This window comes from Oncorhynchus tshawytscha, linkage group LG32, assembly GCF_018296145.1.
Source record: "Oncorhynchus tshawytscha isolate Ot180627B linkage group LG32, Otsh_v2.0, whole genome shotgun sequence".
NCBI classification, from domain to species: Eukaryota; Metazoa; Chordata; class Actinopteri; order Salmoniformes; family Salmonidae; genus Oncorhynchus; species Oncorhynchus tshawytscha.
In genome coordinates, this window is record NC_056460.1 from 9,407,321 (window position 1) to 9,425,351 (window position 18,031).

General features: G+C 45.2%; 1 protein-coding gene across 1 annotated transcript in view; it reads left to right on the forward strand.

Moving 5' to 3' along the window:
* LOC112230313 (endonuclease V) overlaps positions 1-18,031 on the forward strand; it is a 47,740-nt gene that overhangs the window by 14,332 nt on the left and 15,377 nt on the right. Inside the window, exons 4-8 of the mRNA XM_024396551.2 lie at positions 861-900; positions 1,111-1,223; positions 6,017-6,085; positions 6,255-6,383; positions 16,278-16,382. Coding sequence (XP_024252319.2) covers positions 861-900; positions 1,111-1,223; positions 6,017-6,085; positions 6,255-6,383; positions 16,278-16,337 — 411 coding nt within the window. The 3' untranslated portion in view covers positions 16,338-16,382. The remainder of the gene's footprint in view (positions 1-860; positions 901-1,110; positions 1,224-6,016; positions 6,086-6,254; positions 6,384-16,277; positions 16,383-18,031) is intronic.

Here is an 18,031-nt window from a genome sequence, read left to right on the forward strand (position 1 = left end):
TATGATTCACAGCAGAAGTATGCCTGTACAACCACCTTGGCACTGTAAGAAATCAGTGAAAGGGCTGTTGGCACAGTTCAAAACATTCAATACATCCATCCAACAAAATCTTGTGAAAACTCTTCTTTTGTTAGCCTGTAGAAAGACCTCATGCTGTATAAGTACAAGGGACAGCAGAGAGCTGCTTTGAGACTTGCCCATCTCTCACCCGTTGCCTCTTTCTGTACTTGCCCATCTCTCACCCGTTGCCTCTTTCTGTACTTGCCCATCTCTCACCCGTTGCCTCTTTCTGTACTTGCCCATCTCTCACCCGTTGCCTCTTTCTGTACTTGCCCATCTCTCACCCATTGCCTCTTTCTGTACTTGCCCATCTCTCACCCGCCTCTTTCTGTATCCCATCTCTCACCCGTTGCCTCTTTCTGTACTTGCCCATCTCTCACCCGTTGCCTCTTTCTGTACTTGCCCATCTCTCACCCGTTGCCTCTTTCTGTACTTGCCCATCTCTCACCCGTTGCCTCTTTCTGTACTTGCCCATCTCTCACCCGTCTTTCTGTACTTGCCCATCTTCACCCGTCTCTTTCTGTACTTGCCCATCTCTCACCCGTTGCCTCTTTCTGTACTTGCCCATCTCTCACCCGTTGCCTCTTTCTGTACTTGCCCATCTCTCACCCGTTGCCTCTTTCTGTACTTGCCCATCTCTCACCCGTTGCCTCTTTCTGTATCCCATCTCACCCGTTGCCTCTTTCTGTACTTGCCCATCTCTCACCCGTTGCCTCTTTCTGTACTTGCCCATCTCTCACCCGTTGCCTCTTTCTGTACTTGCCCATCTCTCACCCGTTGCCTCTTTTTGTCCCCAACAGGTGGTCTTGGTGGATGGGAATGGTCTGTTCCACTACAGAGGTGAGTAGTGGAACAGACGATCTCTGTCTCAAATTAAGACTGATTCGAACTGAGACCGAGACTGGATTCTCAGGCGACATACTGTCTACTAATAGCATTGACTATTTACTACTAACAGTAGCATGTTGCATACTTGCATAACAATTCAGACTTCAGCTAATTGTGACAGTCATGTCCCCTACTATACATATGGGGCTGTCTTTTTTCCAGAGTTTGGCCTGGCGTGTCACCTGGGAGTTCTGTCAGGGCTTCCCTGTATAGGTGTGGCCAAGAACCTCCTGCAGGTGCAGGGTGTGGAGAAGAACGAGAAACACCAGTCACAGGTGAGAGCTCCACCGCTCACATTTCACACTGGTAGAGACCAAAATGATGAACAGATAAACACATTTTTTTGGGGGGATTGCATTGAATCAAATGACTCATTTCCAATGATTTAATGCCTGTAAGGGCGGAGTGTCGCTAGTTATATTTAATTTGTTTTTTTGTTTTTTCAATAACAACTGGTTAACACATTCTGATGGATAGCACTCAAATGAGATCTCAACTGACATTGGACTACTAAACTGTAGCCTACCTACAGTAGGTCTGCATTTTAGAAAATGTCTGACCTCCAATGTCAAGCTTTTGTCAAGCTTTTCCTCTCCTCTTCTGTTGTTGACAGACTTCACATACCATCCTCGGTGGTGTGGTCCCTTTTCTTGTGACTGTATCAAACAACATTTTTGATACATTGATACAAAATAATTATAGGCCTACCTACAGTTTTATAGTGTTAATTTAATATTCATGAATCATTCATGTGGGCTCTTGTCTACCTTTGTGCTCTATTTGTCACACTTAGTCATACTGTAGCTGTGTTGAAATTGGAGTACAGAGAGCACAATGCATTATTCATCATTCTATTGTGATAAATGTTTTTAAGGTGCTGTGTTTTCTTGCCTGGATCTATTGTAATATTTTATTGTGGGATGTTAGTTTCTCTCCCCAGTGTATCTGTGGCTTGAACTGTATACAAGTCGAGCAAAAACAAAAACCTGTTGGTGAAAACCGTAAACCAGCTCTTATTGAAGAGAATACTGGTGGGAGGAGTCTCTGGTAAAATACAGTATATAAACTCAGCAAAAAAAGAAACATCCTCTCACTGTCAACTGCGTTTATTTTCAGCAAACTTAACGTGTGAATATTTGTGTGAACATAGCCAGATTCAACAACTGAGACATAAACTGAACAAGTTCCACAGACATGTGACTAACAGAAATGGAAAAATGTGTCCCTGAACAAAGGGGGGGGGTCAAAATAAAAAGGAACAGTCAGTATCTGGTGTGGCCACCAGCTGCATTAAGTATTGCAGTGCATCTCCTCTTCATGGACTGCACCAGATTTGTCAGTTATTGCTGTGAGATGTTACCCCACTCTTCCACCAAGGCACCTGCAAGTTCCCGAACATTCCTGGGGGGAATGGCCCTAGCACTCACCCTCCGATCCAACAGGTCCCAGACGTGCTCAATGGGATTAAGTTCCGGGCTCTTCGCTGGCCATGGCAGAACACTGACATTCCTGTCTTGTAGGAAATCATGCACAGAACGAGCAGTATGGCTGGTGGCATTGTCACATTGTCACGCATGTCAGGATGAGCCTGCAGGAAGGGAGGAGGATGTCTTCCCTGTAACGCACAGCGTTGAGATTGGCTGCAATGACATCAAGCTCAGTTTGATGATGCTGTGAAACACCACCCCAGACCATGACGGACCCTCCACCTCCAAATCGATCCCGCTCCAGTGTACAGGCCTTGGTGTAACGCTCATTCCTTTGACAATAAACGCTAATCCGACCATCACCCCTGGTGAAACAAAACCGTGACTTGTCAGTGAAGAGCACTTTTTGCCAGTCCTGTCTGGTCCAGCGACGGTGGGTTTGTGCCCATAGGCGACGTTGTTGCCGGTGATGTCTGGTGAGGACCTGCCTTACAACAGGCCTACAAGCCCTCAGTCCAGCCTCTCTCAGCCTATTGTGGACAGTCTGAGCATTGATGGAGGGATTGTGTGTTCCTGGTGTAACTCAGGCAGTTATTGTTGCCATCCTGTACCTGTCCCAGCAGGTGTGATGTTCGGATGTCTGCCACTGCGAGGACGATCAGCTGTCCGTCCTGTCTCCCTGTAGCACTGTCGTAGGCGTCTCACAGTACAGACATTGCAATTTATTGCCCTGGCCACATCTGCAGTCCTCATGCCTCCTTGCAGCATGCCTAAGGCACGTTCACGCAGATGAGCAGGGATCCTGGGCATCTTTCTTTTGGTGTTTTTCAGAGTCAGTAGAAAGGTTTCTTTAGTGTCCTACGTTTTCATAACTGTGACCTTAATTGCCTACCGTCTGTAAGCTGTTAGTGTGTTAACGACCGTTCCACAGGTGCATGTTCATTAAATGTTTATGGTTCATTGAACAAGCATGGGAAACCGTGTTCAAACCCTTTACAATGAAGATCTGTGAAGTTATTTGGATTTTTAGGAATCATCTTTGAAAGACGGGGTCCTGAAAAAGCAACGTTTCTTTTTTTGCTGAGTTTATATATATATTTTTTAAAGCAATTTGTTTCGTTGTGGAAAATTCCAATCCAAAATTACAAATAATTTCATTTTAAGGAAATGAATTGCATGCTTCAGGCTTGCATCAGAGCAGTGATATAGTGGGATGGTTTGGTGTCTGTAATGACTGATGGAGAGGTGATAGTAATGAGAGAGGTAAGGGATTCACTCTCTTCTGATTTTGAATGACATACATACATACATACATACATGCATACATGCATGCATGCATGCATGCATGCATGCATGACTAATGTGACCACAATGCTAACAGATTTCCATCGTAAAAGGCCATGGTAGTTTAGCCAGTACCCTGAACACACGCCACCAAAAATCAACTGCCAAACGGCTCCACAACCTAAAAACTCAATTACCATCCAATAACCACAGCTCAAACAGAGCCCACGACGCACATCTTTGTTAGCGTAGCGCACTAATCTTACACAACACTTTGTGAAAAACAGTTGATGTCCCTCAGCTCTGCTTTAGCTCTAACGGCTGTTATGTTTAGACTCAGATTAGGTTTCCACTGTTTATGACCAGAGAAACCGGTAGCGACTCCCAAGTTAATTAGATCTCTCTCGGGCGACACTTAGCGTCTCACAGACGATAGCGATAGCCTCACTAACCGAACTACTGTAGCCACGGTGTGGATTGCATTGGCTGAGATTTCTGAGCAAACTGATACAGTATCTGTCAGTTAGCTACTGTTAGTGTTGGCTCTTAGTTAGTCTTTCATTAAGGTATCAGGTAGCTTTTAGCAGTTCAGATACATTTCCCTCGGGCTTTTAGCTAGCGACGCTCCAGTTATTTTAAATGAAACATTAGAACACCTCTTATCTTGACTTTGGTACTGGCGTCAGGCTCTGTTTTCAAATGATGACTCACTGCGGATTGTAGAACGATAGATGTGACCTCTCTGACTTCAATATACAAGCGTAGCGTTAAACTGCCATGTGTGTAGTTGTTTTTGCTCATTAATCACATCGATGCAACATGAGTCATATTTGTTCCTCCAACTGCTCTCACACGAAATTAGATTAGGGGAATCTGTGTTCATACGTCCAGAGTGAAGGAGACGTCAAAGATACTCACGGACATCCAATGTGTCGCTGGGGTTTCGTTATGTCCGAGGGTTTCGTAACATTGCGCTGACGCCCAATTCAAATCCCAGCAAAATGTTAATTTAAACATCGCAATACAATGTACGTGAATTGTTCATGGGATTTAAACATGAAGGCGTTTTTAGAAGTTCCTGTGATCATGGAGCCTCTGTTGTCACGGTGACATCACATTTCTGTGTTCCTGTTACCCCCTGCGTCTTATTATGGGCTAAAGGTTTGTATGGCCATGCCACTGGTCTTCTCCCGTTGTGTGTGCATGTGTACATATGTGTGTGTTATGCATCAGTGGTTCTATTGTGTGCATTGCCAGGGAGTGACTCGCTGAGGCCTGTTGAATGAGATGAGCTCGATGGATGGGGGCAAAATTCCATTCACATGGCAGCTGCTGCCCCTGCCTGCTGCTCTGTGGATGGCATTCCTGTCTCTGACTCTCTTTTTCGCTTCTCTTTCTAGGGCTCCACTCTATTTCCCAGCTCTCTCTCTCGCTCCTTTCACTCCTTCTCTCTCTCCTCTCTCTGCAACTGCCGTCTCTCAATATCCCATCATCATTTTTCCCTCTCCCAGTTCTCTCCCAGACCCCTTCACGCACTCTTTCTCCCCCTCCCTCCTCCTCTTCCTCTCTGGCACTGAGTCAAACCACTGTGTTATTGATGGTTGGCCTGTCTCATGTCCTACTGCCCAGGGTGGCTGACTCAGACAGACACACTGCTCTCCCAGATACCACCAGATGGGCCCTGGGCCCTACCTGGCCCCTCACCTGGCGTATCCTCCTGTCCTTTATTATAATTAGTTATAGTGAAATGGATAAGACATCAAAGCTTTCGTTAGTTTAAAGCCAAGCCCTCATCTCCAATGAGACACCTGTTACAGCATCAGACTTGGCATTGGGGATAAGGATGGTTCGGTTTGATCTGAATGTATCTCAAGCTGATTGCAGGATCTGAGAGCCTCTCTCAAATAAACACTGCATCATCCAATATGTGAAATATCAGATTTTTTACTTTCAAGTTTAAGGTCGAGTGAAGACGGGATTATGTGGTTTTTCACGTACCGATGACTCACACCATCCTATGCACTTCAAATTAGATTTACACTACATGACCAAAGGTATGTGGACATCTGCTTGTCAAATATCTCATTCCAAAATCAAAGGCATTAATATGGAGTTGGTCCCCCTTTGCTGCTATAACAACCTCTATAACTATAACACGCTTCAGCGCGTAAAGTTCTGTGAGCTTGTGTGGCCTACCACTTCGCGGCTGAGCCGTTGTTGCTCCTAGACGTGTCCACTTCACAATAACAGCACTTACAGTTGACCGGGGCAGAGAGAAAGTCAGACTCGGACGGACAGACGAACAGACTGACAGTAGTAGTGTGCATAAATGATGGTCTGACTCCACTCCTCCTCAGATTGCCTCATTGCAGAAGGGAGGAGAGAGCTTCCCTCTGACTAGCGACTCAGGAAAAGTGCTGGGGAAGGTAAGACTCACGCGCACGTTCACTGCATCGCACACAAACGCGTAATCAGTAGTTCTAAACATACAGTCTCTCCTCTCCCCTGTCTGTCTCTCTGTTTCTCCTCTCTCTCTCTCTCTCTCTCTCTCTCTCTCTCTCTCTCTCCATCCCTTTTTGTCCTCTTTCTTTCTAGGCCCTGCGTAGTTCTGACAGCAGTACCAAACCAGTGTATGTTTCAGTGGGCCACAAGATCAGCCTGGACACGGCCCTGCGCCTCACACACTCCTGCTGCCGCTACCGTGTTCCAGAGCCTATCAGACAGGTACACACACACACACAGTCAAACACATACACATATTCCCACACGCATACGAAAAGAGCCACTCAGTCACCAGATTAGAAGTCAGTCTGATCAATGAAAGCCAACTGAGAAAAACTCTGTCAAATGGCTGGGAGGAACAGAGCAAATCAAATGGCTTGCTGGACACGGGACACCATGTCAAGTTAACCTGTCTGCTAATGCTTCTCTCATAGAGAGGGATAGAGGCCGCACTTTCCACAAATCCTGTTGTAGCATGGGCAGCGCCATTAAAGTTTATAATGGCAAAAAGAGGGTGGGCAGGCTCTCTTTCTGACTTGATGCTCATCTCCACCTGCAGTCTGTTAGTGTTATTCTGCATTCCTGCCACTAGACTGTGCTGTTCCCTTAGAGATAAGTGTGGTGGCATAACTCATCTGCCTTACACACTGGGCTGCTGTCAAAACCAGCCCTGCACTGCACCCAGTGCTCTCTCACACACACACACACATGCACAGAAACACGCTCACTCACTCACTCACTCACTCACTCACTCACTCACTCACTCACTCACTCACTCACTCACTCACTTACTTTCTCTCTCGCTTTCTCATTCTCTCTTTCTCACTCTCTACCCCCTCTCTGTCTCTGTGTCTTTTTTCTCCACTGCAGTCGGCACACACACGCACGCACACACAGGCGCGCGCACACATGCATACACACACACACACACACACACACACACACACACACACACACACACACACACACACACACACACACACACACACACACCTCTGTTCTCAGTATATTGCCAGGAGAGCTGCAGCAGTAGTGTAGTCTTGGCTAACTCATCTCCTCCTGTGTGTGTGTTCATTTCATCAGTGAGTGTGCTAATGTGTTTAGTGGGTGCTGGGGGTTCGTCCAATAAGATTGGACCTGGACATCGCTGAGAGCAAGGGGACTGGCAGAGAGATCACCGCTCTGTTCTTTCTCTCTTCATATCTCTCTCTCTCCCTCTCTTCCACTCTCTCCCTCATCTCTCATTCCCCGCTTTATTTGGTTCACCTCACTTATCTGTCTTTGTCTATCTATTTCTCCATCTATCTCCTCTCTCTCTACACTTCTCTCTCTCTCTACACCTCACTCTCTCTCCAGACGGTCATCAACGTTGACCCTTGACAAGCCATATTGCTGCCAGCCAGCACTCAACCACGTGTACACACACACACACACACAAACACACTGATGATAGCACAGAGCCAGCAGCGACAGGTTGCCAAGTTTTCTCGTGCTGTGGAAACGACAATATGCTCCTGCTCTTCAGCGTTTAATTGCGGTTTGCTGTTGGGATGCAAACACAGGAACAGGTGGCGGAGGTTTGCCAAATAAGGGCACAGGCATCGTTTATGCATTCAGGAAGAGGGACAAATTGGAGCGTGTACGTTAATGAGGTGTTTTGGGCCATCGGAAGTAGGGATTTGGGTTGACAGGTTGGGTTAAGAACCTGGGTATGTAGACCGTTCATGTGAGATGGGTTGGGGATCATACTGTAGCAAAATCATTTGAACTAGGTTGCAGTGGGCACCTGTTCATAATGTAAACTTAAACTCCTAGCCTCTTTTTTCATCCCTCTTCTCCTATCTTTTCCTGTCCTTTCCACTTCCCTTCTTTTATCTTCTCCCCTCTTTTCATTCCTCTCCTCTATTCTCCTGCCTTCCTCTCTTTCCCCTCCTCCTCCCCTCCTCACTGTACCTGTTCAACCCGAGAGAAAGAAAATCCCTCAGTCTGTCTGATCTCTACAGTTAAAAGAGCGAGAGCTTGAGATGAAAGAGAAAGACGACGTCGCGGTTGGAGTCTGCAGTGAGGAGTTGATGGTGCAGAGGGCTGAAGGCAGAGTCAAGGCACTGCAGCAGAGTCTGTATGCACAGTGCGTTGAGTGCGGAGGAACGCGCGCTTTTACACTAACGTGATGAGGCTCTCCATCTCACTCACTCACGCTCATGTACACTTTTAAACTCGCATAGACTCCCTCTACAAATACACTCATTCATATCAGTATTATGCGCAGTCACTTGCTCATACACTCAGTCACTCACACATATTCATCTCGGTCGCTGAGGAAGCCTGAGACAGCGTAGCCCATTGAGGACATTCAACCTTTTCCATGAGTAAACACTCTTAGAACCCTCAGAGGAAGATTGACAAGTGTGTGTCAATGACACACACACACACTCCCCTCTTCCTAGCCTTTCTTAATGAGGCCACAAACAAAGCTAATGGACAGTAGGAGTCCTTTTACCTAATAAGGGAGGCCAGGCAGTCCTCCGCACCATTCACACACTCCCAGTGGACCCTGTGTGTGTGTGTCGGCCTTGTGTGTGTATCTACGTCCACGTCCACTTGGCTGGTAAAGATCTCCGGACAGCAGAAATCCATACTGACAGGAAGACGCGATGTTGTTCATGGACAACAAGGAACCAATGCTAGAGCCATAACACCAGTCTACTCTACTACTTTGGTCTCTTTCCTTTAGAGAGGAAGGACTAGGAGGGCTCAGCAGTGAAGTTAATTACTGCAGCTCATGAACAGCACCAGTCTTGTGGTACTGACCATTGCCAATCAGTTAGGGCTAGTAGTAGTAGTAAACAATTCAATTTGGTAAAGATTTATTGTACCCAAAGGGGTGAATTGTTTACCAGACAAAGCACAATGATGTCAGTGTCACACAAAGTCCTGCAGACAGGGTAACAACTTTAAAAGTCCTGCAGACAGGGTAACAACTTTAAAAGTCCTTCAGACAGGGTAACAACTTTAAAAGGATAGACTGGTGGAAAACGCCTAAAACAAACAAATCCTTGCTTCTCTAGTGAAATAGTCGTTCTATTCGAAAGGCAATATTTTTTTATGTAAATCCTGCCTCTGCAGGATAAATGTCATGATTCTGGTAGGAGTCCACAACTACAGTAGGAGCGCCGCTCTAGGTGGCCATTCTAGTTCTACCATAACTCCATGCCGACAGTTGAAATTGGAAGTTTACATACACTTAGGTTGGAGTCATTAAAATTAGGTTGGAGTCATTCAAACTTGTTTTTCAACCACTCCACAAATTTCTTGTTTAACACTAAGTATACACTAAGTTAACTGTGCCTTTAAACAGCTTGGAAAATTCCAGAAAATTGTGTTATGGCTTTAGAAGCTTCTGATAAGATAATTGTCATAATTTGAGTCAATTGGAGGTGTACCTGTGGAGGTATTTCAATGCCTACCCTCAAACTCAGTGCCTTTTTGCTTGACATCATGGGAAAATCAAAATATATCAGCCAAGACCTCATAAAAAAATTGTAGACCTCCACAAGTCTGATTCATCCTTGGGAGCAATTTCCAAACACCTGAAGGTACCACGTTCATCTGTACAAACAATAGTATGCAAGTATAACACTATGGGACACTATGCAAATCAATCCCAGAACAACAGCAAAGGACCTTTTGAAGATGCTGGAGGAAACAGGTACAAAAGTATCTATATCCACAGTAAAACGAGTCCTATATCGACATAACCTGAAAGGTCGCTCAGCAAGGAAGAAGCCACTGTTCCAAAACCACCATAAAAAAAGCCAGACTACAGTTTGCAACTGCACATGGGGACAAAGATCGTACTTTTTGGAGAAATGTTCTCTGGTCTGATGAAACAAAAATAGAACTGTTTGGTCGTAATGACCATTGTTATGTTTGGAGGAAAAAGGGGGGGCCTTGCAAGCCGAAGAACACCATCCCAGCCGTGAAGCACGGGGGTGGCAGCATCATGTTGGGGTGCTTTGCTGCAGGAGGAACTAGTGCACTTCACAAAATAGATGGCATCATGAGGTAGGAAAATTATGTGGATATATTGAAGCAACATCTCAAGACATCAGTCAGGAAGTTAAAGCTTGGTCGCAAATCGGTCTTCCAAATGGACAATGACCCCAATTATAATTCCAAAGTTGTGGCAAAATTGCTTAAGGACAACAAAGTCAAGGTATTGGAGTGGCCATCACAAATCCCTGACCTCAATCCTATAGAAAATTTGTGGGCAGAACTGAAAAGGCGTGTACGAGCAAGGAGGCCTACAAACCTGACTCAGTTACACCAGCTCTGTCAGGAGGGATGGGCCAAAATTCACGCAACTTATTGTGGGACGCTTGTAGAAGGCTACCTGAAACATTTGACCCAAGTTAAGAAATTTAAAGGCATTGCTACCAAATACTAATTGAGTGTATGTAAACTTCTGACCCACTGGGAATGTGATGAAAGAAATAAAAGCTGAAATAAATCACCCTATCTACTATTATTCTGACATTTCACATTCTTAAAATAAAGTGGTGATCCTAACTGTCCTAAAACTAGGCATTTTTACTAGGATTAAATGTCAGGAATTGTGAAAATCTAAATTTAAATGTATTTGGCTAAGGTGTATGTAAACTTCCGACTTCAACTGTATATCTGCTCTGCTCATCACACCTGCCCTGTAACATTGTGTTTCCTGAGAGCCCTGAGCAGAGATACTCATCCATTACTCTGCTCTGCATCTGAATCAACAGGAAATGCTAAAGCACTGCTGCTCCCCAGCTGGTTGCCGTAACAAATGGATTTTCAATGTGAGCGATTCTTGGAGGTAGCGTTAGAGGTGGGCCGTGGTGGGTCTTTGTAGACAGAGGTAGGGATGCTGATGGTAGTTTTGTGTGCCGGTGTCCCCACTGGGACTCTGGCTTCTGTGTTTGTTTAAAGGAAAGGCTTTAATCTGTGTTGTGTGTTTTGTGGGCGTCTCTCTATTCCTGCCGCAGCAGCTACACACACAGACTGCTTACAGAAACTCATGCCTATTGTGTCTCTCTCACTCCCTTTGTTAATGTTTGTGTGTGTGTGTGGGGGGGGTGCATGCCTGTCACATTTCTCAGCATCTGTCTGTCTCTCTCCATTTCTCTCTCTCTCTTTCTCTCCCCCCTCCAATCTCTCGCTGTCCTTTCCTCACTCTCTCTCTCCCACCCCCCATCTCTCCCCTATCCTCTCCTTTGAATAATTCAACCCCACAGAGCTTTGTGTTTCTGTCTGTTGACACTGACACATTAACATCACCGACCCACCCAAAACAAACCCAAACACATGCAGTACTGCAGACATGGGTTCAAACCCAAATACATTCAGTCTACTGGAGACCTGGGTTCAAACCCAAACACATGCAGTACTGCAGACATGGGTTCAAACACATGCAGTACTGCAGACATGGGTTCAAACCCAAATACATTCAGTCTACTGGAGACCTGGGTTCAAACCCAAACACATGCAGTACTGCAGACATGGGTTCAAACACATGCAGTACTGCAGACATGGGTTCAAACCCAAATACATTCAGTCTACTGGAGACCTAGGTTCAAACCCAAATACATTCAGTCTACTGGAGACCTGGGTTCAAACCCAAACACATGCAGTACTGCAGACATGGGTTCAAACCCAAATACATTCAGTCTACTGGAGACCTCGGTTCAAACCCAAACACATTCAATCTATTGCAAACCTGTGTTCAAACTCAAATACATTCAGTCTACTGGAGACCCGGGTTCAAACCCAAACACATTCAATCTATTGCAAACCTGTGTTCAAACTCAAATACATTCAGTCTACTGGAGACCCGGGTTCAAACCCAAACACATTCAATCTATTGCAAACCTGTGTTCAAACTCAAATACATTCAGTCTACTGGAGACCCGGGTTCAAACCCAAACACATTCAATCTATTGCAAACCTGTGTTCAAACCCAAACACATTCAATCTATTGCAAACCTGTGTTCAAACCCAAATACATTCAGTCTACTGGAGACCCGGGTTCAAACCCAAACACATTCAATCTATTGCAAACCTGTGTTCAAACCCAAACACATTCAATCTACTGCAAACCTGTGTTCAAACCCAAATACATTCAGTCTAAATACGGAACGGTTCTGTATTTTATCTAACGGGTGGCATCCCTAAGTCTAAATATTCTTGTTACATTGTACAACCTTCAATGTTATGTCATAATTATGTAAAATTCTGGCAAATTAGTTCGCAATGAGCCAGGCTGCCCAAACTGTTGCATATACACTGACTCTGCGTGCAATGAACTCAAGAGAAGTGACACAATTTCACCTGGTTATTATTGCCTGCTAACCTGGATTTCTTTTAGCTAAATATGCAGGTTTAAAAATATATATTTCTGTGTATTGATTTTAAGAAAGGCATTGGTGTTTATGGTTAGGTACAGTCGTCCAACGATTGTGCTTTTTTCGCAAATGCGCTTTTGTTAAATCCTCCCCCTGCGTTGCATCGATTATATGCAACACAGGACACGCTAGATAAACTAGTAATATCATCAACCATGTGTAGTTATAACTAGTGATTATGATTGATTGATTGTTTTTTATAAGATAAGTTTAATGCTAGCTAGCAACTTAACTTGGCTTCTACTGCATTCGTGTAACAGGCAGTCTCCTTGTGGTGTGCTACGAGAGGCAGGTGGTTATAGCATTGAACTAGTGAACTAAGGTTGCAAGATTGAATCCCCTGAGCTGACAAGGTGAAAATCTGTCGTTCTGCCCCTGAACAAGGCAGTTAACCCACCGTTCCTAGGCCGTCATTGAAAATAAGAATGTGTTCTTAACTGACTTGCCTAGTTAAATAAAGGTATAAAAAGAAGAAGAAAAATCGGCAAATTCGGCGCCCAAAAATACAGATTTCCGATTGTTCTGAAAACTTGAAATCGGCCCTAATTAATCGGCCAAACCCAAACACATGCAGACCTGGGTTCAAACCCAAACACATTCAGTCTACTGCAGACCTGGGTTCAAACACATTCAGTCTACTGCAGACCTGGGATCAAACCCATTCAGTCTACTGCAGACCTGGGTTCAAACCCAAACACATTCAGTCTACTGCAGACCTGGGTTCAAACCCAAACACATTCAGTCTACTGCAGACCTGGGTTCAAACACATTCAGTCTACTGCAGACCTGGGTTCAAACCCAAACACATTCAGTCTACTGCAGACCTGGGTTCAAACACATTCAGTCTACTGCAGACCTGGGTTCAAACACTATTTGAAATCTATCAAATACTTTGAGCGTTTGTTTGAAGCCTGCCTGGAGTGTCAGATGGGCGGGAATTATTTTCTTGGACTATTCTATTGGTCCATTGAGCCAGGCAAGCTCAATCAAGCCCAGTTTTGAAATGATTTCAAATAGTATTGGAACCCAGGTCTTGTATCCAGTACATTTGATCTCCTCTCCTCTATGGAAACAAATGACAACACACAATGCAGGAGAGAGGCTAGACACTAACTATGAGAAATTACACCGGCAGAATCATCACACTAACTTCTGTCCTCTGCCTGCTGTGTTATCATGGATGGGGATTGAGTGCGACAAATGCATCTCACTTAAGGTGGTTAGTGTGCTTAGTGCATGCCATGTGTTCTACTGTAGCGGGTGATCAGGGTATATGGTAAGATTTCTTGACAAAGGCTCGGAGATGTGACTCAAAATTTTGACTATTTACTTGGGTGCATCATGCCCAAGTGCACCGTGTGTCCAGCTACTGTCTTACAAAGATTTGAACTAGCCTACACTCCGCACAACTTGCATTTTTATCTCTGAGCAAATATCACCAGTTATTAGTATTTTGTTATATGTGTGAAATATTGCAGAAATAGTTCATATTCATAATATTGCAGAAAAATAAGTTACTTTGAACGATTTCACTCTGCAAGTGTGCTTTCTTCCCGTCGGTGGAGGCAATACTACTGCAACATTAAACGGTGCTGCTCGTTGAAACCCTCAGGTTTTCTAAATGTTCATCTATTTCTGTTTGACATTTTCAGCTTGAACCAGAAACCCAGTCCAGCTGGAGGAGTAAAGAGAGGGAGAGGGTTGGAGGGAGAGAGATGAAGAGAGGGATAGTGTAGCCAGACAAACTGCTGTAGGGCTGCAGGGGGAGAGCAAAAGCCATGCCTCAGGCCAGTGGAACGAGGCCAGGGCACAGAGTTAGAGAAAGAGAGTGAGTGTGTGTGCGTGTCGCATGTGCGTGTGTGTGCATAAACATGTTTGCATGCATGTGAGTGCGTGAAGGCATGCGTATGTACATGTTTGTGTGAAATGGCGCCAATGCCCCCTGCCAAGTGCCACAGCTGAGCTGTGACGGCTCAGTTGTCCACCTGTGCACCCACACCCTGCCAGTCCTGTTCCCAGTAAAAGAGCTCCATGGGTGACAACGGGAGACTGGTGGACAAAGCTTCAATCAGACCCCTTCATTTCTGTTGGCACTACCTTTTCTACCTTCTACCTCTCCTTCTGTCAACCACACGCCAATGCATCACCCACATCTCTCTCTCTCTCTCTCTCTCTCTTTTCTTTTGCTCCCTCTTTTCTCTCCCACTCCCATCCAAAGCAATGACAAATCAGCCGAGTGTTGTCTCTTGTGCTTCGCTGAGTGCTATGGGAAGTTGTGATAATGAGTAAGTTGGAACCCACCTGTTATTTATGCTTCCTCCGCGCCACGCCGACAGCTACTGGAGCAGACTCCAGATGTATCTAAGTTTAACACGGGTCTTTTATGGTGTTTTTGTGATGTGAAGTTTTTAACGGTATTTTAAGATCTGCTGGAGTGCGTGTTCTCCAGGGTTGTGAAGTGTTTTGTGTGTGTGCGCACAGTGTCTGTCTATGTGCCAGCGTGTGTTTACACATGTTTTCATGTGGGTGCTGGGTAATTCAGGGGCTTCAGCTGCAAATGGAGTGACTCACGTCCTTGCTGATTGATAGACAGAGAAGAAAAATCCCCAGTGGAATTCACACTGACTGTTCTCATTAAAGTAATTGACACTAGGGCTTTACCAAGGCCACACAGTCATTACCAAACACATTCTAAACCCCCTTTCATTCTAAATCCTCATATCTACCTTATACCATCCATGACTTACAGCTAAGGCACAAACACACACAAACGCACACATACGCATAGAAACACACACACACACGCATAGAACAGATACACACGCATAGAAACACATACGCATAGAAACACATACACACACATACGCATAGAAACACATACACACACATACGCATAGAAACACATACACAAACGCATAGAAACACACACACACACGCATAGAACAGATACACACACACACACATACACACACATACGCATAGAAACACATACACACACACACACATACGCATAGAAACACATACACACACACACACATACGCATAGAAACACACACACACACGCATAGAACAGATACACACGCATAGAAACACATACGCATAGAAACACATACACACACATACGCATAGAAACACATACACACACACATACGCATAGAAACACATACACACACACATACGCATAGAAACACACACACACACGTATAGAAACACATACGCATAGAAACACACACACACACATACACTTACAGCTGAAGCACAACCACACACGCACAAACAAATCTCATACACACACAATTCACAACCCATACTGAGTCACGTAGCAAGAACATAGGCAGGTTGGAAATCAAATAAACAGTTCTAGATTAGTTTTAAACAATTTGATGGATGAATGGTTGGCATTGTCATGTCGAGATGAAGCAAGTCTTTGTGATGGGTTCTTGTTGGTTTTTTTTGTTTCAGGCTGCTTTTATCCAATCCTATGCGGGGGAGGACAGGGGATCCTAAGTTGAGAAGTGTAGTGTCATAACTCAAACATTCACGGAGATCTTGCATTGTCAGTGAGATATTGCAGAATACGTAGGTGTGCAGTTTTATGACAGTGGGAAGACAAGAGGCCTAATTGGTGGTGTTGACGGCAGCAGAAGTTAACCCCTCTGCTATCTTTTTGGGATTGCAGGCGGACATGCGCTCCAGAGAGTACCTCCGTGTCCACTTCCCAACTGCTGCAGACACCTGAGCATAGAGGAGATTGGTAGGTGTTTCAGCAGACAGACACACAGAGGTAAAGCACTCATTGCAGGCATTTGCTGTGGCTTACAAATACTAACACTTGTGCTGTCCCCACTACTGTGGAGGGAGATAAAGCACTGTCCCATTTCAAACAGATATATTGCTGGTATTGATGTGACTCTCTCTCTTCTCTCTCTCTCTCTGTCTCTCTCTCTCTCTGTCTCTCTGTCTCTCTCTGTCTCTGTCTCTCGCTCTCTGTCTCTCTCTGCACTCTGGGTCTGTACCAGGCTGCCAGCCCAGTGCTGAGCCCTTAATGTCCTTACAGAGGGTATTCCACGTACTAGTGTGATCCCAGGACAGCCTCTCTGCAGGGGGAGGTGTGGGAGGTGAGCCAGTGGAACCACCTGGGGTTGAGCAACGAAGGAGGGAGGAATGGAGGGAGGGAAGAAAAAGGGGTGTGAGGCAGTGGCTGTTTGTACCGTTCAAGATTAGGGAGAGGATGTTGGTGCACAGGTTGGAGAGACAAATTTGAGTAATTAATGTGGCAGACAGTGACTAATTTAATACCACCGTGCACACTCTTGCCAGCATCTACCTGATAAGGGGTGTAATCATTAGTCCAAACAGTTTGCAACTTAAACGATAGTTTATTTTAGACAAATGTAGGTAGGTCCCTCCCCACTTCATTCCATTTGCGTTTGTTTAAGAAACATTTTGCAACAGAATCGGCGGAATAAATACACCCTGATCACCCCCCCACACACTTCACTTTCATAGCAGCCACATACAGCATCATCACTTTGCTCATTGTATAATTCCTTCTCACATCTACTGTACACGCTCTCCTTCTCTCACCTTTTCCCTTCGCTTGTTGACTTCAGTGCACAACACAACAGCTGTTTGTGACCAGGTGCTAAAACACCTCTTCAAGCCAAACCTTCATACCGCTAACCAATAGACAGCCTACATCATTGTCACCATATTAACGTTATAGTTAACAAACTAGACCTAACGTGTTAATCAACTCACAATCCAATCCATGTGTACAATCACGTTGTAGAGTGTGACCATGTGGTGCAAGGACAACAACCTCTCCCTCAACGTGATCAAGACAAAGGAGATGATTGTGGACTACATGAAAAAGAGGACCGAGCACGCCCCCATTCTCATCAACGGGGCTGTAGTGGAGCAGGTTGAGAGCTTCAAGTTCCTTGGCGTCCACATCAACAACAAACTAACATGGTCCAAGCACACCAAGACAGTCGTGAAGAGGGCACGACAAAGTCTATTCCCCTCAGGAGACTGAAAAGATTTGGCATGGGTCCTCAGATCCTCAATAGATTTTACAGCTGTACCATCGAGAGCATCCTGACGGGTTGCATCACTGCCTGGTATGGCAACTGCTCGGCCTCCAACTGCAAGGCACTACAGAGGGTAGTGCGTGCGGCCCAGTACATCACCAGGGCCAAGCTTCCTGCCATCCAGGACCTCTATACCAGGCGGTGTCAGAGGAAGGCCCTAAAAATCGTCAAAGACTCCAGCCACCCTAGTCATAGACTGTTTTCTCTGCCACCGCATGGCAAGCGGTACCGGAGCGCCAAGTCTAGGTCCAAGAGGCTTCTTAACAGCTTCTACCCCCAAGCCATAAGACTCCTGAAGAGCTAATCAAATGGCTACCCAGACTATTTGTAAGGCGCATAT